General features: G+C 37.7%; 1 protein-coding gene across 4 annotated transcripts in view; it reads right to left on the minus strand.

Annotated features, from left to right (window-relative positions):
- Positions 1-1,843: 1,843 nt before the first annotated feature.
- LOC135217963 (intraflagellar transport protein 140 homolog) overlaps positions 1,844-27,267 on the minus strand; it is a 109,541-nt gene continuing 84,117 nt past the window's right edge. For all 4 annotated transcript variants that reach the window (XM_064254110.1, XM_064254235.1, XM_064254298.1 and 1 more), the window contains 10 exons: positions 18,464-18,629; positions 18,180-18,300; positions 13,976-14,140; positions 11,872-11,999; positions 11,408-11,706; positions 11,005-11,190; positions 10,400-10,618; positions 7,145-7,302; positions 2,881-3,064; positions 1,844-2,751 (listed from right to left, as the gene is read on the minus strand). In XM_064254110.1, the coding sequence (XP_064110180.1) occupies positions 2,530-2,751; positions 2,881-3,064; positions 7,145-7,302; positions 10,400-10,618; positions 11,005-11,190; positions 11,408-11,706; positions 11,872-11,999; positions 13,976-14,140; positions 18,180-18,300; positions 18,464-18,629 (1,848 nt within the window). In that variant the 3' untranslated portion in view covers positions 1,844-2,529. The remainder of the gene's footprint in view (positions 2,752-2,880; positions 3,065-7,144; positions 7,303-10,399; positions 10,619-11,004; positions 11,191-11,407; positions 11,707-11,871; positions 12,000-13,975; positions 14,141-18,179; positions 18,301-18,463; positions 18,630-27,267) is intronic.

Here is a 27,267-nt window from a genome sequence, read left to right on the forward strand (position 1 = left end):
TCAACTTCAGTTACCCATCTTTGTCCTCTTTAACTCAACATAATCATCATAGTAAGACTCAAAAAGTTAAAAACATTATGAATTTTTAAGCATTTAAATAGTCCAGGCATTTATGGCAAAGCAGTTTTCTGCTCCATATTTAGGCACTTGCATAAAATAACTTTAAAATTGAGAAAAGTGACCACAAAATTACCTCGATATTTCCTGACAATAATAGGAACAAGGTGGTTGTAATCCAAACGCTTCTTCCTCTATATACAAGGAATATATTTGATATACTGGCTTTTGCCCTCGGATTTATGTGAATTTTCAGCTATCTGATTCTCCGGGCATTTGTTTTGTTCATGGTAAAACGAGTTTGATGTTTTCCTCCTCTCAGTGTACTTTTGATATCACTGTCTTTGTTAGTGAATTAGTGATTAGTCTTCCCAGGGTTATGATACTAAAGCATTTATGTTCTGGGTATTATCATAAAGTAAACTTAATCATCTTAGGCTGGCTGGAATCAGATGGGTATTTTTTCTTAGTATGCTCTCTTTAAAAATTCTTCCCAATACGTACATAAATGTAAATGTACAAAAATTATGTCAGCAAGGCAATCAATGTTTTTAAATTAAATCACATATGAACCATTTTAAGAACTAATTTGTGAAAGTCAAGAATTTAAACAGTATAGGGTATATTGTTTTAGATGAAGGTATGTATTATATTGCTCATAATTAATTGTAAGCTGCATTGTCAGGATAACTTGCTTATAAAATTATGTAAATCTGCATTTCAGGATAATAACTTGCTTATAAAATTATGTAAATCATAAAATTTGTGAAAAAAACCATGTACATTTTAGATATGTGAAGAACCACAACATAACACAACTATAAATAGAATTGTATGGCATTATTAAGAGAACCAAATTTAGTTATGTACAGTCAAACCTCAGATTTCATATGCCTTGGTTTTCGTACAATTCTTTTTCGTTGACTTTTTCCAACGAAATTTTGACTTGTGGTTTCATAAATTTCATCAGAATTCATACACCCAGAAATGCTCCTTTCATGGTCCACCTTGTGACTAGACCTATACCATGTTTTCTCATGACCATTCTGCCCTTGTGTCAGTTTTTTTTTTATTTTGAGTTTTTTTATTCTAGTGCAACTGCTAAATAAGCCTTTATGGAGCCAAATAAAATTCCAAGTGCCAGGCCTTTTGTAAAGAAGGTGAGAGTGTCTAGAATTTAAGAAACAACTTGTAGCAAAGTATGAAAGTGGCATGTGTGTGGCTGATCTTTGCTAGGATGTACTGCAAGTCCATAGCAACAATCAGCTCCATCCAAGCGAAGAAAAAAGAAATCAAGACAGCTGATGTTGCAAAAGGCGTAACATCATTAATAAAACATAGATCACAACGAATTGAATAAAACATAGATCACAACAAATTGACTATTTTATTGGTTTGGATCAACGAAAATCAGTGGGAGTTTGTATGTCAGAGGTAATAATTTGTGAAAAGGAAAGGATGATACATGGCGATCTCAATAAGAATTTAAGGCCAGTAAAAGCTGGTTTCAAAAATTTAAAAATCGAACAGGCATACATAATGTGCCTACTCCAGTGATTAGGACATAACTGCAAAGTGAAGTGATGTAAAACATTTTGTGGAGAATTATCCCAAGTGATGTAAAACATTTTGTGGAGAATTATCCCAACAACGATGATGTAATCCAAGTCTCCAACATGTTGAATGACAATGCCTTGTTTCACTTTAGGCAATTAAAGAGACTTCAGAAACAAATGTCTCTGGACAGTTTTTTTGTGCAACAGGGGTCCAGTGACTCTCAAGCTGGTCATAGTGCCAGTGAAAAACTAAGAGGGGAAGTAACCCCAGATAGGTCCTTCATACCTGAAGTCCTTCCAGAGGGGGATTCCCCTCCCAAACAATAACCTCTTCTCCCTCTCCCTTCCTCTCCATCTTCCATATGCTAACAAGTCTTCCATAACAGTAAGTGATGTTAAATGTTTATCTTTCATTGGAAAATAGTGTTTATTCTCTATAAAATTTTAAAAAATATATTTTTGGGGGTCTGGAATGCATTCATTGGATTTATATTATATTCCTTATGGGAATTATTGTTTCAGATTTCGTATGTTTCAACTTAGAGACATTTTGGAATGGCTTATGTACGAAAACCAAGGGTCACTGTGTATTTCTTGTAACGAAAGTAGTTGATACACTATGAGATATTTTGGAACGGATTACATACGAAAACCAAGGTTCCACTGTATATTTCTCATAATGAAAGCAGTTGATATTAAATGAAATATGGGTTTTATGATATGGGCTATATAACAAACTACAGTACAACTATGTAAATTAACAGGCAATATTGTCTCTTAAGAGTGCTGGATATGTTTGCTGCATGGTCTGTTGCAACTGAATAACATTTGAAGGTCTTAAGTTCATGAAAAAAATATTACAAAAAACAAAACCTATTTAGATGTGCTGTGGTAAGTCTTTGACTTCTAACTGATTTTAGAAAAATTTTGCTGAACCATTAAGGACAAACTGATTCCTCTGTGGCCTATCATCATCATCATCATCATCCTCCTCAACAACTTCTTCTTCACTTGCATTGCCTTCATCCTCACTACCCCCATCATCAACCTCACCATTTTCACCAGAAGTGAAGTCCATTCCTGTATTCCTGGCAATATTTTGTAGCGTTTGGGGGTCCACATAATAACTTGGATTAATCTGAAAAATATTTTGATAAACTTACTGACTTGGTACTTAGTAAATATTAAATTAATTCCAATTGATTAATGTGAAGGATGTATTTTTATTAATTTATTAATTCCAATTAATTCTTTTTAGTTTACATACCTTAGGTAACCTGGTCTTCATTTCTTGCAGAGCACTAATTGCAGATTTGAAATTGTTGTTGGCTGCATAGTACTCCACAATCACAGCATAAATGTCCCCTTGTCGCACAGCACTTTCAATGCTTGGATCAGCCAAGAGACCCTGGAGTTCATGAAGTGCTCCTTCTCCATCAGTAGCAAACATCCTGAAATATTGCAATATCATAGAATGCTTTTTCTATGAAGCATCTCTGCTTAATATTTAGCAGTCTATAAATAAAAAAAAAAACGGAGATACTAGTGTCTCCCTAGCATACTTAGTCAAAAAGAGGGCCCCAATCGCTTTACAGTGTTAACACTCCTCCGTTTACTGTAGGTGACATGTGAATTATGGATAAGCTTTTCTTCCTTCCTAAGACCTTGACCTGTTATACTCCTCATTGATATTTCCTGGCATTGTTGCTCTTGTAAACAACGGATTTGTTGCTCTTGTAAACAACCAAGTTTAGAGCTAACTTTTCTTTTGGAAACATTATGATCATAAACAAAGGTATGGGAGCATAAACTGTTGTTTACAATGTATGAGATTAAATTGTAAACAACAGTGTTTAGAGCTAACTTTCTAAATTCTTTTAGAAAGTTCATGATCATAAGGTACGTGAGCACAAATTAAATTTAAATGTTACCTATCACCAGCTGTGTTTTTTCTTGGATTATACATACTGTCGAGGTTCAAGTTTGAAAAAATGTTTTTTAAATAATATCAGTTTTTTTTTTACTTTTTAATTGTAAAGCTCTTATGGGTTATTTTCCTTTGAGTCCAAAAAGTATGTACGTACTAAACTTCCTTTATTTGAGGGCTGATGCTTCATTTTAGGGAAATATCCATTGTTCTTTGCGTTGTGCTATGTAGAGGTCCTTTTAATGGAATGGGTTAATCCAAGGCTACTGACCCGAAACTAAAATAGTTTCTTCCCCACCATCACCTTAGGGTAAATGGAGATGTGGCTGAAAGCGAGGAAACCACCGTCATATCTTGATTAATATTTTCATATTCTGTCTAAATGTATATTAAGAAATTAATTTATAGAGAGATATTTCTTAAATAAATCCTTTTTTTAAGGAACTGAAAGGGAGTCTTCGATAGTCTCATTTGCACATTGAGGAAAGTACATTTGGCATCGTCCTCACACTCCCAAGACCCACCTTATACAAAGTATGCTAGGGGAGACTATATAACATTGACTGGTATTGTCAAAAAAAAAAAAAAATATTTTTTTTTTTCAGGTTGGCTATATCAGGCAAGATTCCATTGAAATTTGCATTCCCAAAGAGGTGTGCGCAGCAGACCTGTGGTGTGTAAGCCTGGCCCTAGACTTGGATATCACATGTACAGAAGATGTGTGTGTTGGTCATCGCTAAGCCTACCAGGGGTACCAACCCTTTCTGGCCTATAGTCTCTCTGCATGTCGTCTTGTACTACAACAAGTTCTGCCATGACAGTTTCTAGATCTTCTGTTTGGGTGATATCATCTCTACTTGCAACAGCTCTCCCCCAATGCTACAGTCTCTGTGACATCAGCCCATCTGTCAACACTCTCCCAGCACCTATCTTCGTGCCGACTCCAGGTAGGGTTCGTTTGATGTCCTGCCTACAGTCTCCTACATCTGCTCCCTACAACTCTCTCGTCCAGTCTCTCTTGACATTGGAGGAGTGTTTTTCAAGAAGTATAGCCATGTTGAACTTCTGATAGCCAAGAAGACATCACAGATCTCCTTCCTCAACCTTGTCTTCTCCTGCCTCTTCCATTTTGCCCATTCCTGTCAGATGAAGGAGGAAAAATTTCTAGTCTCACCTAGGAAAAAGCTTTCCAGACAGTCGCCCATTCCTGTCAGTCAGAGGATGGAAAAATTCTAGTCTTTCCTAGGAAGTAGTTTTGCAGACAAGTCACCCATTCCTGTCAGGAGGAGGATGAAAAAATTCTAGTCTCGCCTATGAAGTTTTGTTGCCAGCCTTTCAGACCACTGCTCTTCATCTTTCCCGGATGCTTATCAGACAGCAATGCCAACCAAGCTTCCAAGGCTACTCACATCAGAGAGCCAATATCTACAATAAACCATTCAAGACTGCAGCGAGGGGGGAGGCAGCTCCCTTTAGTATAATTATTTCACACATGAAGAAGTAAGAGTGTTAAGACATCACTAAGCCTACCAGGGTTACCAACCCCTGGCAAAGCTTTATTCTCGCTGCATGTCATCTTGTGTCACAGCAACTTCTGCCATGACAGTTCCTAGATCTTTATTTTGTGACATCATATCTACTTGCAACACCTCTCACCAATGCTACAATCTCCACGACATCACCCTATCTGTCAATGTTCTCCCAACACTTATCATCGTACCGTCTCCAGGTAGGGTCCATTGACGTCCTTCCCAGTCTCTCCTACATCTGCTCCCTCCAACACTCCCATCTGGGGTCCATTGACTTTCTCCCTCGAGTCTCCTACGTCTGTATCGTCTGCTATCTCCAACTCTTGTCCAGTCTCTCTTTGATGCTGAAGGAGTGTTTTTCAATAAGTACAGCTATGTTAAACTAACTATATCCAAGAGGATGTCACAGATCTCCTTCCTCAACCTTGTCTACTCCTGCCTCTTCCATTTTGCCCATTCCTGTAGGATGGAGGAAGAAAAGTTTCTAGTCTCCCCTAGGAAGAAGTTTTGCAGACGGTCTTTCAGACTTGCTCTTCATCTTCACCGGATGCTCAGTGTACTTCACATCTGTGTTCTCTCCTGCTTTAGAAAGATCCATGGCCTTCTCATTACGTGGAACAGGAATCTCTACTGTCCAGCAAGCCTTGAAGAAGGATCTTAATGCTCTAGTTCATAAGTCGATTGTAAAGCGCTTTCTCAGTACAGAGAGACCTTCCTCATTCTTTCAAGTTCATGTTTTCTGGGAGAAATACCTTGCGGCACTCACACCCACCAGCCTTTTGTCTCTCTGCATGTCATCTCATACCACAGCCATTTCCGCCATGACAGCTTCTAAATCATCTGTTTCAGTGACATCAAAATTTACGACTCTCCCTAAGGCTGTTTCTGTTATCGTCTCAGTTATATCACCTCCAACAAATCAGGATCCCAGCACCCATCTTGATGCCATCTCCTTCAAGGCAGGGTCTATTGACGTCTTCCATAAGTCTCCTACGGCTGCGGCTGCTCCCTCCAGCTTCTCATCCAGCCTCTCTTTGACAAAGTGGAAGGTGTGTTTTTCAACAAGTACAGCCAGCTGTGTTAAGCTTTAGACATCCAAGGGACGTCGCAGATTGCTGCCTACATCCTCAGCGACTTCTTCAACCTCATCATCATCTTCCATTTTACCATTCCTCATCAAGACATTGGAGGAAGGAGGACTTCATAGACTCTCCTAGGAAGAAATTTCGCAGGCAGTCTTCGGACTATATCACTTTTCTACTCCTTCCCCTGATGCATGGCCATCCAAGCCATCTGTGTTATTAAGGTTCCTTCATCTTCACATGGCCGTACCATCAAATATAGACAAGTCTGTGTATCTCCTGCTTTAAGAACCAGATCTATGGCCTTCTCGTTAGATCCACAGCATTCTCGTTGCATGACTCACGAATTGATTGTAGATATCCGTAGGAAGGATCTTATGCTCAAGTTAAGAAGTCGACTGAAAAGCAACTTTTTCAAGACAGAGATCTTCCTCATTTGAAAAAATTCTTCAAGTTCATGTTCTCCCAGGAAAAATAGCGAGCAGCACTCTGGCTCACAAGGTTGTGCCCATCCTTGTTGTCCCAGCGGCCCAATGCAAGACCATCATCGTCCACACTCTTGATCTCTCAAAACTATAACAATTCTCCCGATTCCTCCGTGGCACAACCCTCTTTGCCAACTGCACATATTGAGGTTCCACTAGTTGGTAGGGTCCGTAACTTTTCATGGTTGGAGTATATTAAGTATCTCTTGAAAGATTTTTTTTCTTGCAGATCATCTGCAGCTGTGTATCAAAGCAAATGGGCAGTCTACTGTGATTGGTGTCATCAACGGGGTTTCTCTCTTATTGAATTTCTATTCTTGTTGGCAAGTAGCCAACATAATTTAGTGTGCTATACAAGCCAGAAGCATGCAAAATTACATTATTTACCAATATTTAAGTGACACTGCAAGAGAAAATTTCTTAACCAAAAAAGATTGTCTTCATCCATGTTCTACACCTCTCTCTATAAAGATGACAATTATTAAATATAATAATAACCAAAAATTACCTTTTAATATCCAGAAAGTGGTTGACTTTGTCAAGTTTGTATTGGACAGATGACAACTTCTTTGCTGAATCATTGTCATTTGCACCTTGTAAGCATTTAAATGCTTCATTGAGAGCTCCTGCTGCTTTTTCATAATTTTGGTACTCGTCAATTTCAACCTGAAATATAAAGGATTTAGTATTATTTTACAGCTTTGCATTGGAGAACTTTAATTCTAGGTTCACACCTTTGTCATTTAAGAATAGAATGAATACAATATAAAATTTAGACCAAAGGCCAAGCACTGGGACCTATGAGGGAAACTTGACAGTTAAACCTCGCAGTTGCACTATGAAGAGAGGGTGGAAAATCAGAAGAAAGAGATTATGAATTGGGGTGCAGTACAAGTAATAAGCAAAGTTGCACCTAGGGATCAAAGGAATGCTGCAAAGACCCTTCAGTAATGCCTATAGTGCACCACGTGAGGTGCGCTGATGGCCCATCCCCATTAGGGGAAATTGAATTAAAGAGCACTTAGTACGATGCTTAACCCTCCTTGCTCTTTTTAGATAGTATATAAAGAAACAAGTACATAAAGATGAACAATATATAAAGAAACTATATCTGTTTGGATAGCTACAAATAACTATTTTATATAGTCAAAGCATAGTATTCCTTTGTCAATAAACAGCTATTAAGACATTTAGGTTGTCATGCCAAGCACTGAGGCACTTTCAGCCATTCAGTGCTTAAGACAAATGAAAAGAGGGCATTGGACAACAAGACAGAGAGATTCAGAAAAAAAAGGCAATTAAGTAGAAGAAAGAAAATAAAGAAATTTTTCAGTGAGAACATCTAAATGTGGAACCAGGAAAAACCCCACTGTTGCATTAATTAGTAAAACAGCAAGAGCAGGAAAAACCTCAGTTGCATTAATTAGTAAAACAGCAAGAAACTGAAGAAAAAAAGCTGAAATGGAGGTATTACAGTAAAAGCTTAACAAGTGGATGTAGCTGCGAGTAGAGTCGGTTACCAGGGGAGATGCATTGACAGGTACTAACCCCTTATCCCTGTAAGGGGGGAGTGCCGTCAGTGGACCTCACGCGGTGCACTGTAGGTATTACTTAAGGTTCTTTGCTGTCAGTGTGCCTTTGGTCCCTAGCTGCAACCACTTTCATTCCTTTTACTGTACCTCCTTTCATATTCTCCTTCTGCAACTTACTCTCCACCCTCTCCTAACACTTGATTCATAGTGCAACTGCAAAGTTTTCCTCCTGTTATACCTTTCAAACCTTTTACTGTTAATTTCCATTTCAGCGCTGAATGACCTCATAGGTCTCAGTGCTTGGCCTTTGGCCTAAATTCTATATTCAGCTCAACCCAACTAATCCCTTTTGGGGGGAGGGATGTTTTGCTATACAGGATATATAAAATGTCATTCTATAAAATGTCATCCAAAATAATGAAATACTATAGGCAAGGAAAATAAAGCACTTACACAAAAATTAAACAATTTAAATGTGCAGGAAGCTTCTTGATATGTTGTAACCTATAAATTATTCTTTGCAATATATCCAGTATAACTCCTGGAAGATTGCAATATTGGTAGCTATAGACAAGGTAGACCACCCATTTCTATGCAAAAATTAATCTAACAAAACCTATAAAGAATGAAAGGCCTCAAAACTCTTCTGTGATGACACAGGAGGAGCGTAGCACTGAAAACCTGGTCTTTACTACTTGCTGTGCAGCCTCTTAAGCTATATGCTTGAGCTTTAGTATTTTCACATTTTTAACAGTAATGGACAGATTGAGAAAAAAAATGTTACCTGATTTTTTTATACTCTACCATTCACTGAACATACTGAACACACTGAATGTTTGCCTGATGTATACCAATACTTTAATGGTGGAACTGTTTTAAATTTCCAGGGAAACCTGCAATAAGCCCATACTCTAAGACCCACGCCTGCAATGAATAAACATTATCCTACCAAAAAATTTTTTATTGAAATGGATTCTGAGAGGTAAAATTCATGCAGAATAAAACTATTACATAGATATAAACATCCTACTTTTCAACAATGACTTCAAGGCCAGTATACAATGTTGGACTAACAGACACTAGAACAGTAATAACAATATCTATGTGACTTCTAGGTAGAGGTTCCCAGGCATATCTGCTATAATTACCAATTAAGAGAGGATGCGAGGAAAACATAGTTTATACCTAGGAAACAATTTATAAAATTAAAATACCTACATACTCGAGAAACAAAAACTGTTCAGGAAATTGATCACTAAATGCAGAATTCCTATTTACTGTCTTTGTAAATACATGAAAACATCTAGAAAATGACCATACTGCCACAAACTTCTAGCCAACATGAATGCATGACAAACAGACCTGTTGCAGATTATCTCTCTCTCTCTCTCTCTCTCTCTCTCTCTCTCTCTCTCTCTCTCTCTCTCTCTCTCTCTCTCTCTGCATCATGCATGTGCATGTTTTATATTATTACATTTAAACAATATACAAAACAGTATGGTTAAAGTATCTCTCTCTCTCTCTCTCTCTCTCTCTCTCTCTCTCTCTCTCTCTCTCTCTCTCTCTCTCTCTCTCTCTCTCTCATGCATAATGCAATGTTTTATGAATTATTACACTTAAACAATATACAAAATAGTATGGTTAAAGTATCTCTCTCTCTCTCTCATGCATAATGCAATGTTTTATGAATTATTACACTTAAACAATATACAAAACAGTATGTTTGAAGTATCAACAGTTACTGAAGCAATTACCTAGTAAATCTGACAAAACCAAAACCACCAAGCATGAACCCTGAAAATCCAACCATTATAAAATTAATGCACTAATTGCATGAAATTTCTTAATTATATTTTTCTAACCTTTATTTTTCCTTTTAATTTCTTCCAAATTCTAAGTTTAAAATTATGTACAAGATAAGAGGGCTTCACTGTAATGTTAAAAAAGACTAATCATTGAAAATTAATGAGTCCTAGTGTTTTATGAGTCAGAAATACTGCTGAACTACTAAGAGTATTACAAGACTCCCCAGAAGGTTTTTCAAAATCTGTACATAATGCAAAACTATTTAAGTGTACATAATGGGTACTGTGCATGTACATTAAATGACATAACATTAGCCTATATTTACCTTTGCTATTTTCAAATAAGACATTGAGTCATGTATTATCTAATTAACATAAGTGATCAAAATCTTCAAGACCTTTTCTATAAAACAATTTCAAACTCACCTGTGCACAGGAATCATAAAATCCTGCCAGAAGAGATGTTGCTTTAGCTCTAGAGTAAAATTGAATTATATTTCTCATAATATCACCCTCTTTGCGCCAGTCGAGACTTTGTAGATAATTGGCAGCCATAATGTAAATCTCCCTTTGGCGACACACATTTGCAAAGTACACAATGCGCTCTGTGTCACCAGACTTAAGCAGGCATTTCATTGCTTTCACCTAAGGAATGAGATTTAACGAAGTAAAAAATGAATTTTTCCTGACATATTCTTTAAAATCATTTCAACAACATAAAATTTACTATATTGCTCCTATTAATAATACTGATAAAATGACATTCCATTATGTAAAATTTCTGAGCTCAGAGCTAGCCTGAATAAGCTGTCTTTTCAGAGGGGCAAGTTGAAAAAGCAAGACACGTAACCATAAAGCAAAAAATTAGATTCAAATTAAGTGGTAAAACAATGGAGCTCAGTTTTCCTTCTACAAATTTAATCTTAGAATTATTTATTTCCTGAATATATTTCTTATACTTTAACTAATAAATATAATTACACCATAATGAAAGTTAAACAAATTAATTTGGAGGCTGGAATTTTACTAACCTTATTACCAGCTTGTGTGAACTTCTTGGTAGCAAGTTTATAATTTTCTTGGGCATAAGCACATTCTGCAACTTTTTCAAGAATCTGGTTCCTAGCATCTTCTTCCTTGGGTAGAGTAAACCTTTCTGCCAACTCCTCTGTCACCCACACATTGTGCGCTACACACAAGTCCAAAGCCTCTGAATACTACAAAAAACATATAGTAATTTATCATCTTCTTACTGTAGTTACAGTAAATATTACACAAAGTAACACAGAACTATGCTTTAAATATATATATGTATACATATATAAAAAACTTTTCTCATTTTTTTTCTATTCTAACAGTTTACATACTTCTTGAAACCACAAATAGGTAACTAATGTGTATAGTTATCTTCCAAACATGCAAGAAATCTTTCACCTGCTTTCCTGTGATCAGCAATGAGACTGCTCTGTCGAACTGTCCATTTGATATGAAATACTGAGCACAACGTTGGATGAGCGCTGGATCTGCCGACTCATCCAGTTCTGCTGCAATTTGCCCTACTGCACTAACTTGTCCTGATTTAAAGGCTAAATCAACAGCTTTGGACAAAAGACCAGCTTTATGATACAACAAAACAGCTTTGGCAAGTTGTGGACGATCAGCAGATGCAAAGTACCGAGCAGCATCAATCTGTTCTTGAGGTCCAGCTACTAAAGCTAAATTCATTAGCTGATCTGCAATGTATTAAAAAATATATATTTATGTTCATATTTATTAAATGCTGATATAACTTTATCTGAAATAAAATATACAAATTGCCAATAAAATCAGGATGCTTATTCATAATGCAAGTATAAAATATGAATTATAAATGTCTAAAACACAATATATTACAATACCTTCATAATTATTTTCTTTGCATATTCTAATAGCATTGCCATACGCATGTGCTCGTGTGAAGTAATGAATAGCTTCTTTCACCTGAGCAACATTCTCATACTGACGCGCTAAGTGATAGCAAGCAGCCCTGTAAAACAGAGATATATATTTTTAATAAGTGCACTGCAGTCCATATTGTGGAGGTTGATGATGATCTATACACACTTCTAGTGCTACCTTGCTATTAATGGCCCAAAATAAAAATAGTAATTAAGCATTATACAAAGAACGTAGTAAAAGACCGATAACGACTAAATATACTACACTGCATACTTTAACTTCCAAACGTTAAGCAAACTATTAAGGACCAAATATGTTTAGAGAGTACAACTACCTGCAAGGAGGTGGGATTAAACATACATTATTTTATAGTACATATTTCCCTAATAAGGCAAGACTCCAAGTAGAGCTAAAGCATAAGTCACTTTGATTATAAATGACATGCAGAAAACTCCTATAATATTAGCCACTTATCTTACTAAATAAAACTCTACGAGTATCCATACATTTGTTTTTGATGTATAATCAGTTAGTTCTTATGTCAGAATACACATTAAGGGATGAACAGCTTTATGTTAAAAGGTCAGTATGTTAAAAAGTAAAAATAATAAAAGTACCATAAAAAATAAAAAATTTTAGTTGATGTTAATGCCCAGTACAAATTTTATACTTTTCTATGAACAAATATTTGCTAGAAATAAAATTTATGAGTGTATTATAAAAATTGTTTTCACTGATATACAGTTTAATGCTATCTAACCTAGCTACTGCACAACAAAATGTAATGCAAAATATGAAAGAATTAAGCTTCACTATGGAAACTTCCTTGCCCATATATTTCTTTATTCACTGAGGTCAAATTGATAAGTTGAAGTTAGGAAAAATGAAAAAAAAAAATGTAAACCTTTCTATCCAGAACTACTAAGAGAAAATAAAAGAATACCAAATTTTTTTTTTCTTTTTGCAAAATGCAAAACTAAAACAAACCGCTTTCTAAAGCTTTCAAGTCAGCCACAGAATAGAAAAAAATTATCATAATTTTACAGCAAACATACACTACTTCAAATTAGCTAAATTTACCTGCAGTAATTGTTTTAATTAGAAGCGTGAGTCTACAACATAGGATCAATTTTACTTTTTCCTAATTTTTTACTTATACATACAATATTTATTAATACAGGCTCAGGAACCACTGAACTTATAAGTGTAATATACATACAGTAATGTATTTAACTTAGGAGAACAAATGCAATTGCAAAATTATTAAAATTTTGCTTTCATTTGTTCATGGTATGAGTAGACTAGTACTGTGTTAAATAGAAGTTGCATGCTATACTGCCACACGACCCATCATACGTACATCTGCAAGATGTCCATTGGGCTTTGCATTACCACAGGTAATATGTGCATGAGAAATTCAAAGATCAACTGACTTTATGAATATTATGTGGCCTTCACTTTATAAGAAACATGTGTCACATATTATCAATCTTACACTTTCTTCTATGAACAGAAAACACATCATGTTATAAATATTACACTTTGTACTGGTTATTGACTGACTATACTCTGTTTTTTTCCATCTGTCCATCCGCCTGTGGTGTTTTTGCATGGTAACACTGCGTCCTGGGCTTTGGATAGTTACATTCAGCTCACATTCAACAATTATAATAATATCCTATTTCGAATATTAACAGTGTAATTCGCATATAGTAAATTATTAAAACACTTTTCAGTTGCAAATGTACACTCAGATATCCTTTTATTTAACCTAACACTCACACCCAGCGTAATTATTTACCGGGACGCAGTGTTACCATACACAAACACCATAGGCGGATGGACAGATGAAAAAAAACAGAGTATAGTAAAGAAAGATGTTAAACAAAATTTTTCATTTGTTTATTTGGTAAACTGATCTTGTGTACATATTGTTAAAAAAAAATCCTATATATTAGTATTCCCTCTAAGTTCCTTGACTGACATGGCAAGTCCCACTACTTAATGGATTACATTACTTTCTTCCAATTACTTTCAACAAATTTTCTAGTTACAAGAACATACCTGTCTTGAGTATCATTTGCAATGTCTGCAGCTTTTTGAAGATTATTGCAGTAACAGTAAACACGTACAAGCGACAAGTGATCATGTGCTGCTTCATAAAATTGCAATGCAGTCTCCATTTCTCCAGTAGACTCTAGATATTGTGCCCACCATCGCCTCAGAGCCCTGTTTTGATAAAAAAAAAAAATGTAATAATATTAGGTAACAGGCATAGACAGCATACATAGCCAACATTACACATATGTACACAAATGATAAAACTAATTCCTTACCTTTTCTAAAAAAAGTTTTTGTAGGTCATTACTATTTCAACTCATTAACTTTTGGTCATAGCAACAGCTTGAGATGTACTGCTTGCAACAGAGGATCACAGAAAAATGGTAGAGGAAGTACGCAAGAAAGAATAACAAATGCATGCTTATGAGAGAGACAGGAGAGAGAAAAGGAGGAGAAACAATCAAATCCAGAGAGAGAGAGAGAGAGAGAGAGAGGAGAGAGAGAGAGAGAGACGAGAGAGCGAGAGAGAGGAGAGAGCGAGAGAGAGAGAGAGAGAGAGAGAGAGAGAGAGAGAGAGAGAGAGAGAGAAATGAATGGAGAGGGAGAGAGAGACATAACAGCGATTCCATTACCTTAAAATATCATATTATAGGACTAGGCCTACACTTTTTTCAAACTGTTGATTACTGATGAAATACAGTACATATTTTTAATATAAAAATTTTATTATTAAATAATATACCCTGACCTTTCTTAAGTTAATGCTTACTGAAAAGTGTGTAATATTTGTAGAGATTGGGCTTTTCCTTATCACTTATTATCTATCCTTCATTATTGTTACCTAGTCTGAGGTAAAATTGTCAAAATGCAGAAAAATGTGCCTCCAATAAAATATAAACTTGTTTAATTTCCTTTATTTGGATTAACAAATACTTTTTAATGGTTAATATTTAGCTTTGGTTGTATTTAGTAACAGAAGGGAAGCGCATTCTTGTATGTAGGTCTATGCTGATTTTGTTCCACAACAGCTTTGCCCACTCATAATATCTATCATTGTGAACAAACACACCAAACCTTGAAGTCAGAGCCCAATAATGTTTATAAAGTTTTCTGGATTAGTAAAGGGATTTTGACGTAGGAAAAATCTATTTCTGGGCGAGGAAGCCGTGTCGCCCAGTGAAATGTGTCCTCTTTAGCACTATTTCTAGTAAAATATTGCTATAATACCAGAGAACTGCTAAATTGGACATGTCAGAAGTCTCTGACGGTATTTACATACTTCTTTCAGCATCACTGGGAAAGTATTTTGAATACTAAGCTCCATAAGGCTTGTACTGGATAAGCACATTGATCATGCATAATTTTTCATTTTAAATAAATATTTTTGCACTATTTTGTACACAGATAAACTCTCAGTTTCCATGAATTACAGCTTGCTTTCTTAATAGCCAGTTCTCTCATTTTCACCCGCCAGAGATTTCCCTCCACTCCCAGTGCACTACAAGTCTAACCCGTCTCATGATGCGATTTCTACTTAAAATCATACAACAAGCAATACTGTAAATGAAAAGTCAGTACTACTGAGATCAGCACGAAAGAAAGAATACTATAACATGTATGCAAAATTCTAACTAGAAAAGAATTTTATGAGGTCTGACCGAGCCAGTTGTGAATTTTTTACAATTTTATTCATAACATAATGTCTTTTATCAATTAAAGGAAAATTTATGAACAAAAAGACATAAATAAAATATGTGTGTCAGACACAGCTAAGTGCAGACTGCCACATTATGATAAAAGCTATGGTATAGTTCAATTTCCACTGAAGCTCTGAATTTGAAAGTCAGGTTAGATTATTTCCTCTGGCCCTCATCCTTCTATGGTTGTTCATATATGTTACTAGTATTTCCTACTGGTGCATAAGTACTTAGTTTTTATATCATTACAACCCAGGTATATCTGTAGCAACTCAAAAGGACATATCTATCATTAAAGATATATTTACACTTTTAATTTAGGTATACTAATCCTGTCTCTTCCATTTAAAACAGTGCTTTGGTAGGAATTCAAAGTTTACTTGTTTACATTCGAATAAGATGGAATTATGCCAATCAGCAGCTGACATCATCAACAGTGTTACCATGACTGATTTTTAATGAAGACAACATTCCGATGACAGATCTGCTGATACTGACCATAGTATTTATTACAAATGTACATGAAAAAGTTAACTACAAATGCAGATACACAAATCCCACATGAATAGTTGGGAGAAATTTGATGTTATTCACTGTATGTATCCATAATAGGCTTTTTTTCCTGAATATGTAGGGCTTCAAGAAGCTGCGAGCATCAGTAGTCTAGTGCTATGTCAAACTTCCACTATCTAAATCAGTTCTTCTCTTTTGGGTCTCCTTTGGTGCCAGTGACTACAGTGATCAAATATGTCACCTTCCAGTAAGTGAAGAGACACTTTGAGAGCTTAGTAGTCTCAAAGTTTCTCATATAACTTTACAGGAAGGCTTCATATTTAATCATTATAGCCATCAACACCAAAAGACTTGAAGGGACCTACCTGAAAGCTACATTCTTGACCGATGGGTAATGGAGCAGGGTGAAATTCTAGGTGGACACAACTAGGTCAAAAGAGAATTCATAATGCAAACAGATAAAAATTAAAAGGAAGAAAGCAATGCAGCTGGGACCAAAAAGATACAACAAAGGAACTGTAGTACCGTCTGCAGTGTAATATGCAAGATTCACTGTCATGTACAGTGGTCCCCTGTATTTGCGGGGATGTGTACCAGACCCTTCTGCAAAAAATTAGAATCTGCAAATAGTTGGTACCCCTATAAAAATGCTGAAAACAGCCTATTTTGTTAGTTAAAACTCAAGAAAACTCACTAAAAAATTTTATACTTGGTGTAGGTAAATGAAAGAAACATTCAATGCAATATATGAACTTTATGAATATGTAATGTATTCTTTATATTTCGTGTTCACTGATATACCTCCCTATATGTTTATTGTATGTCATTCTCATTCATCATATACAATATGTAACGACTGAATCTCGCCCGTCTGGCAGTCATGTTTTGCCAGTACAGCACCGCTCTGTTTTCCTTGCTTGCACATCATTTTGCACCTCTGTGATTTTGTGTACTTCATTTGACATTAAGAACTTACTTTTATTATTTCGATGTTTCCTTCATCCCCGACCTTTAGTGATAAGGATAACACATCGAACAAGCACACTGTTTTTTTAATAGTTTTATCACAAAAAGTGCATTTTATGATGAAATTGACAAAAAACAAACCAGGAATTTCTGGATATTTCTCATACAAAAATACTGCGAATAGGCAAATTTTCCGCAAATAATAGGGGGAAATGTTCCCAAGAGAAATCGGCGAATGCGTGAGTCTGCAAATCCAGAGAACGCGAATACACATTAAATCTAATACTGTAAAATCACAAAAATTTGCATGCTATTTGCTTATCAGCTGAAGCCTAAGGAAAATCTTGAAAGGAAACGACAGAGCAAAGTGGTTTTGTGTAATTAACACATCTTCAGGCCACAAAGTGATGAAGTATGAAACAAGTGAGCAAGAAAGCTCTTACAAAAATAAAGCAAAAAAATTGAAAATTTATTGTTAGGCCATAACAAACAGAAACAATGTTCATTCAAATTACTCATCTACTTAAATACATACAAGGCAATAGTGGGAAAGAACTGCCTAATCACAGCATCATGTTACAATTTTATTTCTGAATATATGATGCTCTCATTAGGTAATTCCTTTCCCTCTTTTGCGTTTTAAGTAGCCGAGTACCTTAGATAAACACTGTTTCTTTTGTAATGGCCTAATGATACACTTTTCACATTTTTGCTTTACTTTTTTAAGAGCTTTCTTGCTCAATTGTTTTATACTTTGTATTACTTTGCACCCCAAAAATGTGTTAATTACACGAAAGTACTTGGCACTCTGCTGTTTCCTTTCAAGATTTTCCTGTGGCTTCACCTGATAATAGTAAACCTAAATGAACCATTCAAAAGCAAAAAACTGACAATTTACTTGCCTACTGCTTTTTGTATTCTTCTTTATTCTACATAATTACACCAAACTAGGATGATACTTCAGCTGTTACTTATATCAAAGGAATACTCCTTTACTTTGATAATGATATATATCACTAAAAATTATCTACCTGTCTTTTGTATGCATGATATAATCTTCCAGGGTTGGTAGTTCATCAAAAAGCATTCTAGGAACTTCAAATCTGTGGGTGTCTGACTTTTCATAGTGACTGATAGCTCCACTGAAATCTCCTGTGTGGGTAAAACAAAAACACAATAACAAAAGATCTGTATATTAATGCAAAAGTAATATTTTATTTACAACTTAATGCTTTGTTACAAGATATAACATTACTAGAGCTTTTAATATCTTGCTTATTGTTTACTATAAGAAATAACAGGTTTCCATTCTTGCCTTTACTCTCCAAGTGTTTTGCATAATTATAATGAGTAGAACGTAGGTGAATTCTGTCATGATTCTCAGCACTTTCAAGAGCTTTAGACCAAGATCCTCCATCCTGATACATACGATTCACAAGATCATATCTTCCACAGGATCGATACAAGCGTTCAGCTTCCTCCTGTGTTTGATTAGTCAACTTTAGTCTGTTGGCTCAGTGTAACACTGATAACAACATATAATGACCATAACATGCAAGGCTTAAAAAATATTTTCAAAAATACAAGCCACACTTCCATAATAGGAATTCCCTCCCCTCACTCTGCTCCACAGACCATTAGTAAATTTAAACTACCCGTATGGAGAAACCCCACTGCCTCTGCATGCTCAAAAACTTTTAGCCCAATGAGTAGTTGCATTAATTGCTAACTACCCAAAAGCTTCAAAGTACAGTCTGTTCAATCAAGAAAATAAAGATACAGCAAAAACCAAGATCTGGGACTCGACTATTCAGACAGAAATCAAACACTACTAGTACTATTTATTCCAAATGGCCCTCTTTGTGAAAAAGAAGAAACAAATGAATGATCCGTAATCTGCATAGCTAAGAAACTAGAAGTCTCACTGCCAACAAAGGCCTTATCCTCGAGGTCTCAAAAGAACCTGTAAGCTACACTTCTTGTAAGAGGAGTTAGGGACAAACCATTCGCCCAAAATTGAAGTATAAATTCATTAATAAACTGGATAGATATCACCTTCAAGAATTGATTAAAAAGGCAATATACTGTATTTCCAATACAGTCCTGACAAGCCCAGAAATAAAAAAAGGCTTAGTTCATGTGCCTTTTTATCAATGAAATAGTCTTTGCTATGATGTGAAACACTCTTTTTTGTTAAGAACACTATATTCTAATAGAAGGTTCAATATGTTATATGCCATAATCTCACCCTTTCCGATGAATTGAAAAAATGATCATGCCTCTCTTACAAGGGAAACGATGGCACTTCTACCATCCTGAGGGGTCTTGTGGGATTAGAAAATTGAAGAGACTCAAGTCAATGATTGGCCTCTACCTCCTCAATTATTTGACCATAAAGGCAAGTCTGATAAATCCTACAGAAACTCCAGAACACTCAAATACCTGCATGCCCTATACGTACACTGATTCCATTGTTAATATGGATACAACACTTCTGAGTCCTCAGGGGCTTTAGGAAAAAGATGATCCACATTGTTTCCCACAACTTCACATAACAAAATGACAATTCCAAGTGATATGCATCAAAAGACATCAGATTTCCATCTCAATAAGGCAATAGCCAGTCATCCAAAAGACAAAACCTCGTACCTTTTGCCAGGTCTTTGAGAAATGAGGATGGGACTACAAGAGCTCCAAAGGGATGCTTACAACTGTTTCAGAGCAGTGCTTCAGTATTTTTAAGGGAGAATTAAAGAGTTCAAGACTTCCAGAGTTGAGCTGACTAGGAATTTGATGCCCAAGAAGTTCAATAAACCTAAATGGGAAACTATATCATGACCCACATGAAAGCTCGAATATAATAGGGAAACACTTTGAAAACATAAGTGCCTACTACAATCTAAATGAACATTTTCAAAATATAAGAACACAGGGGAAAAATATTATACTCAATTTTGAAACTATTGAAGATCTCGAATATTACTATGCATTTAATATGGATGAATTAAACAATGCTCTAGATTCATGTCATCCATCAGCCCCAGGCATGATAAAATATCATTTGAAAGGATACAAAGACTAGACCCCATTGCCAAATCATATTTACTTAAATTCTATAACACATCCTGAATAAATGGAAACATGCTATCATTATACCAATAAACAAACCTGGGAAAGATTCAAGTAATCCATCCAATTATAGACCTATCTCTTTGACAAGCTGTCTATGTAAAATACTAGAAAAAATGGTTAATTCACAACTAAAATATGTCATAACTAAAAATTCAATTCTAACACCAACGCAATCAGGATCAACAGCTGGTCGATCAACCCTTGAACTACTAACTTATCTAGAAGATCATATCAAAAGAACTCTGATCAGAAAAAATTAACAGTGGCAATATTTTTTTTACATAGAAAAAGCATATGACACAACATGGAGACACAATATCATGCAAAAACTTCACTCTGAAGGTATAAGAGGCCACTTACCAATTTTTACTACAAATTTTCTATCAGATAGAACTTTCCAAATTTGAATAGAAAATTCTTATTCACATGTTTATGAACTGGAAGAAGAAATCCCCCAAGGCAGTGTCTTAAGCTGTACTCTATTTGCTTTAGCAATCAATGATATTACAATAAATTTACCAAAAGGAGTTAAAAATGTTATTGTTATAATACAATTAAGTTTGTTCATACTTACCTGGCAGATATATATATAGCTGTATTCTCCGAAGTCCGACAGAATTTCAAAATTCGCGGCACACGCAGTGGGCGGCCAGGTGGTGGTACCCATTCCCGCCGCTGCGAGGCGGATATCAGGAACTATTCCCATTTTCTATTCATATTTTATCAGTGCCACTGTCTCCTGAGGGGAGGTGGGTGGCACTTTAATTATATATATCTGCCAGGTAAGTATGAACAAACTTAATTGTATTATAACAATAACATTTTGTTCATGAAACTTACCTGACAGATATATATATAGCTGAATCCCACCTTCGGATGGTGGGAAGAGACAGAATAGGATTTTTGGGAAACTAAATTAAGTTGATGATATACATCTTGGTTCCTCACCTGTTAGCATAGCCGACTTCGTGATTACTGTCACTAAAGTCTGCTTCTGCGTTACTAGAGTTGCCAGCGAGGTAGAGACCTGTAATGCTGGTGCGCTCTAGATGATCTGTCAACAGGGGCGTGACCACAATGTGACTAGACCATATGACCATACTTCTGAGGGCAACGAAGCTAAAACCACCACCTGACCTAACCTATTAAAGTTAGTTCCATAACTTCTAGGCTAAAGAAAAGGAACGCGCCTCAAGCGACCAACCCTTCAAAGTTTAAAAGCACACCTATCCCTTTTCTATAGGATAGGATTCGTGTTGCTTGCTGCCCCCAATAATATATATACGGATATGTATGGTCCTAGCGACTTACAGATCTCAAAATGTCGTCTTCACATCCGTCGGGAGTGTGAAGCGAACACAGAGTTGCTTCGCTAAAGCGTGCACTCAGGATGTACTGAGTGTCATGCTCTGTTAAAATGCTTCCGAGGCCGCGCCCTCACCTCTTGAGCATTCATATTAAGAAAAAATCTCAAATCTTTATGCAAACATAATGAATGAGACTTCTTAAAAGAACTCCTTGACTATAATGCCAGGGTGTTCTTGGACATGAACCAGTCTGGTCTTTTACGGAACACCGCAGATTGTCCGTTGACCTCGACTTACTATAGTTTTATTAAGATAAAACTTGAGAGACCCGACAGGGCACAGGACTCTCTAATGCCTTTGCCAATAATTTGTGCCATACCCTTGGTCTCCAAACCTCCGGGTCAAGGGTTAGACAGGTTTTCGTTCTTATCAAGAACGGAAGGCTTAGAGGACAGACCGCATTATGTCCTTTAAAGCTAAAACCAAAATCTGATGATAGCTAAAAGCTCACTAACCCTCTTTGCCGTGGCTAGAGCGGTTAGAATGTTAGCCTTTCTGGTCACGTGTATTAAGTTCGCAGAAAGGATAGGTTCGAAATGCTTTTGGCATCAGAAACTCAGACTACGTCTAAGTTCCATGCCGGAACCTGCGATCCAGAGAATTTCAAGATCTCCCCAGACCTCAAAGATCGTGAAGCTTTGTTGTTTGACAGAACCGAATCTCTGAGCCTAGAGGCCGTCAACAACATATTTGCATATTCTACAATAGTTAGGACTTCTATCTTATCTCGTACTTCATACGGAAAGATAGAACCATAAAGAAATTCACAGAGGTCGAGTTGAGGAAACAGTCATTTCCCTTCACTATCCAGAAACGGCCCGCTCCGATTGAACACTGAAAATAGCAGCACTGCTTTGCCTTGGCCAGAGACTGCCATTAATCTAGAAGATCTTATCGCTTCTCGATAGTCTGAACGCCTTCAGACTCAGAGAGGAGAGGATATTAGATACTTCACTAAGTGACGAAGTTAGATTACACCGATTCTCTCGGGAAGGGTCTTTGGACATTCTCTGAATTACCTGACCTCTGTGAACTCCAACCTCTTAGAGGCCAACATGTGGCGACTAAAGCTAATCCTCTAGGATCATGAATAAGGGAACAACTAAAGAGGAAGCTCCTTCGTCTTCAAAATTACGAAAAACTTAACGAAAGGACGCCCTCAGTCTCTCCTCACTTTCGAAATACTTCTAAGTGAGGATTACTCAGACGTCAGTAGTTGTTGCCTTCGATCGAGAACACCCGCACGGACGTGCACTAGTTTAACGAACCTCTTGAGGACCGTTACGTTCCGTGCCCAAGCCCATAACCAATTCTCTGTTCTTGAGCTATGAAAGAGCTGAGAAATTATCCGAGATGATTTGGGCCACTCGATCAAAACTCACCCTTCGAGGAACTGGAGAGCGACCAATTGGCTTCCAATTCTTTCAGACAATGTGCCAGAACATCTGTTCCTCTGTTCGATGTCTGGCACCCTCTCGCTATCACCCGAGGTGATCCTCAAGCCGTTGAGAGAAAATTAGAATTATTACAAGATCTTTGATGTTATTCCAATTTCTTCGTGAGGAAAAATTGTAGAGGTCTGAATTGCTGTTTATTCAGGAAAACAAGCTTCTCCAGCGAGGAAATGGTCCCCAGCAAACTCATCCATTCCCTCACTCAGCCTGCTTCCTTCCCTAAATAAGGCTGCACTTTTGCTAAGCAGGAGAGCATTATTATAGTGCTATGCCGCGGTAGATTCGTACAGAGATCTGTTACCGTGCGGTAAACCCGCACCGAACAAGTATAAGAGATATCTTGTTGAAATTTTCTAAGTAACGGAAGGCATGTTCATTCATGATTACTAGAAATTTCCTCAACCCGAGGCTAAAAATCCATGATTGTATTTGCAGAGAGACGCAACCAAACGCGCATGACACCGAGCTAGCCGGTACTGCGTAGATCACATCACAGTAACAGCAGCCTTGTTCATCGTCTCGCACTATCTGCCTGAGTTGCCAGCTACTCCTTTACGAAGGGATAGGTATGAAATTATCGAGCAAAGGAAACTCTCAAGCAGGCATATTTAAACGAAACAAAATTCGCTAAATACAGAATCTGAGTTGGTGTTGTCGTAACAATACCTGAATAGTTTATTCTTACTCCGAAAACTCTTGGAAGGTTGAAGGGAGTATCAAATAAATACATTAGAACAACAGTTCTTTCGGCTTCTATCCGCAGAGGTAAATACTATATGCGTATATGCCTTGACCCATGCATTAGCAAAATGACGCAAAGATAAACTACGTAAGTATTGTAGTAATTTGAACATCGAATTCTCTACTACATCTTTCCTCGACGAGGAAGAGAGAAAGAAAGGAAAACGACTGTCCACGTTCTAATGAATGAGACTTTTTAAAAGAACTCCTTGACTCTTTGCCAAGAAAAGGGAGTAATATTCGAATAGAGATCATCAAGAGAGAACTGAGGATCGAAAAGGACCGTTCAAAGTTCTTATGATATTGGACATAAGACTTCCTGGATCTAGTCTACAAGTCTTTTTTTCTTACTCCCCGGATGAGCCTCTGAAAATGAATGAGAGCTCTTCGAAATTTGTTAATGAGTTTATCCGCTTAAACGATAAAAACGTTAAAATCTATGTCAATGAGAACTACCCCATTTATGAGGGGTCCCCCACTTAAATGACAAAACGTTTAGTATCTTGACAATGGGGAAAACGTCTTACTAGACAAAACTATTAGCACTTTGCTAATGAGGGGAAAACCCTTTAACATGACGGAAAGTCACCCAGGAATCCGAGTATATAATCTTCCCGATTCTCAGAGAAATCGATGAAGAGGAAAAAAGAGGGATCGAAGAAAAAATTCGGGTATGTCTCTCCGCTAACTCCGAATCCTTTTTAAAAATTTCTGTAAAGGAATGTCCTGTGGAGAGTCCTGAAAAAACCTCCTCTTGACGAGCGTTTATAAAGCGTCAAGCGTCCTAAGAAACGTCCTGAACAGCAAATAAAACGCCTTCTACAAGTCTTTTGTCTCGCAAAGCGTCCTGCCGAGCTTCCACCGAAGCGTCCTGGCGAATGTGCACAAAAGCGTCCTCAAAAAAGCGTCCTGGAAAGCGTCGTCCTTGCTGAGCGTCCTCAAAAGCGTCCTGCCGAGCGTCCTCAAAAAACGTCCTGCTTAGCTACGAGCGTGTCTGAGCAGAGAACACCAAGTCTTCTGAACGACGTTTCAGAGAGGAAACTCGTTGAGCGCCTTGATGCATGCAAGGCCCGCCAAGAGGCGTCCTGGCGAGCGACCTTGCCAACATCTCAATGTTATGACGACCGCGTTTTGCGTATGACGTTGAATATTTTTAAGGGACGTCCTCATGCGAGTCTCCTTGGGAGAGCCGCACGCTGCTCCTGAGAGTGTGAACACTAAAGGAAGACGTATGGCTTTCGTTCTTCCGCAAGGTGCTTGCCGAAGCGTCCTGGAGAATGTCTCTACTTATAGGACGTCGAGCACCTCCAAAAGCTTCCTCACGTCTAAATTGCCCTTCTTATGCCGACCAGAGACATAAGTTGTTTGACTGTGCAAAGCAGCTTGCCGGCCGTCAAACTTATCAGCTTGCTTTTCGAAGTAAAGCGAACGTTACAGAACATATACGGAGCGCCATGAGGAGAGGAGACGAATACTGAGTTGCTCCTCCAAAAGGTGGAATCAAGAATGTCCTTGATTACCAATTCTTTTGGAATGCTAGCGAGGTTGAAACAGCTCTAACTTCATGAGCGTTAACTCGCAAGGAGGCTCAAATCACTACTTCTGGCAAGAGATGAATGAACCTCCTTAATAATGTACAAGTGATATATACATGAGCGTTCAAAATATACATGAGCGTTCACTCGCAGGAGGCTCAAATCACTCTTCTGGCAAGATGAATGAGCCTCTTAATAATGTATAAATGATGTATACATGAGCGTTCACTCTCAGGGGGCTCAAATCACTCTTCTGGCAAGATGAATGAGCCTCCTTAATAATGTATAAATGATCTATACATGAGCGGTCACTCGCAGGAGGCTCAAATCACTCTTCTGGAAAGATGAATGAGCCTCCTTAATAATGTATAAATGATATATACCATGAGCGATTGCACTCGCAGGAGGCTCAAATCACTCTTCTGGCAAGATGAATGAGCCTCCTTAAATGTCCCTTAGAAAAGAGCCAGTGCATTCTTCTAAAAGGGTAAATGTGGTCTCTTTCTTTAACCCTCCTCATCCTCTCGTGACGAGAGAGAGGACGTGAAGCGTCCTCTTCTCTAAAGCTTCTTTAGGGGGTGCGAGTCCTTCCGAGAGCCCCAACCCCTGTGTGGGGAGGATGCTCGGAGGCCGAGAAACAACCCTTGAAGCTTCGTGCACGTGCTCGATCTTCGGCAGCCTGGGAAGCGACAACAGGACCTGCCGAAAGGAAGCCAGATCAGCATGAAAAAACCCAAACCCGTAACCCTCCTTCGGCTTTTGGGACATCGCCCACCTCTTCCCTGGTTACTGGGGATGTCCAGGACAGAGGTCTAGGCCTAGAGGCGTTTATGGGGCCGATCTGACGTTCCCTCCTAACGAGAGAGAGGACGTGAAGCGTCCTCTTCTCTAAAGCTTCTTAGAGGGCGCGAGTCCTTCCGAGAGCTCCAACCCTTGCGCGGGGAGGACGCCTCGGAGGACGAGAAGCAATCCTTCAAGATTCGTGCGCGTGCACGATCTTTAGCAGCCTGGGAAGCGTCAACAGGTTCTGCCGAAGGGACGCCAGATCGGTGGGGAGCCCCCGTAACCCTCTTGCGGCTTCGACATGCCCTCTCCCTGAGTCCTGGGAGTCCGACAGAGGTCCAGGCCTAGAGGCATTATGGGGCCGATCTGACGCCCCCTCCATAACACAAGGGGCACTACACTTCACAACACTGATTGGAGAGCGAGCACTTTAGTCTAAAGGATAACTTGATGTAATCCTCTAGCAGACACTTCTTCTAGGCCCGTAAGCCATACCACAGGGTTAGGCAAAATAAAATCTACAGGAGGTTAGAAGGTTCATTATTTCTAACTTCTGGTTTACTGTGGAGGAAAACTCCTGATTCTAACACGCTCTAAAATGCGTACATGAATCTACTTCTTCCGTAATCAGTCACACATTACACTAATTACATTGAACTTATGCAAAGAAAACAAGTAAACAGCCATATACACTAAGCGAGTGTCTACCGAAAGTTCCGGTAGCTTCACCATCCCCCATGCAGACAACAAAATCTGAAACTAGGCTAACTAGCCTCAGACATCAAATGCAATGAAAAAATTTACGATAGCGTATGCCTAGCCACAAATCCAAGTCAATAATCGTAAGAATAATTAGGATACTTAAGCGGCTAATGAAGTTTCAAAATCCTAGGCGGAGGTCTGTAAACAGTTGTTTACCGACCGGCGACAGAAAAAATATGAATAGAAAATGGGAATAGTTCCTGATATCCGCCTCCCAGCGGCGGGAATGGGTACCACCACCTGGCCGCCCACTGCGTGTGCCGCGAATTTTGAAATTCTGTCGGACTTCGGAGAATACAGCTATATATATATCTGTCAGGTAAGTTTCATGAACAAAACAGCTTG

This window comes from Macrobrachium nipponense, chromosome 11, assembly GCF_015104395.2.
Source record: "Macrobrachium nipponense isolate FS-2020 chromosome 11, ASM1510439v2, whole genome shotgun sequence".
Lineage (NCBI taxonomy): Eukaryota > Metazoa > Arthropoda > Malacostraca > Decapoda > Palaemonidae > Macrobrachium > Macrobrachium nipponense.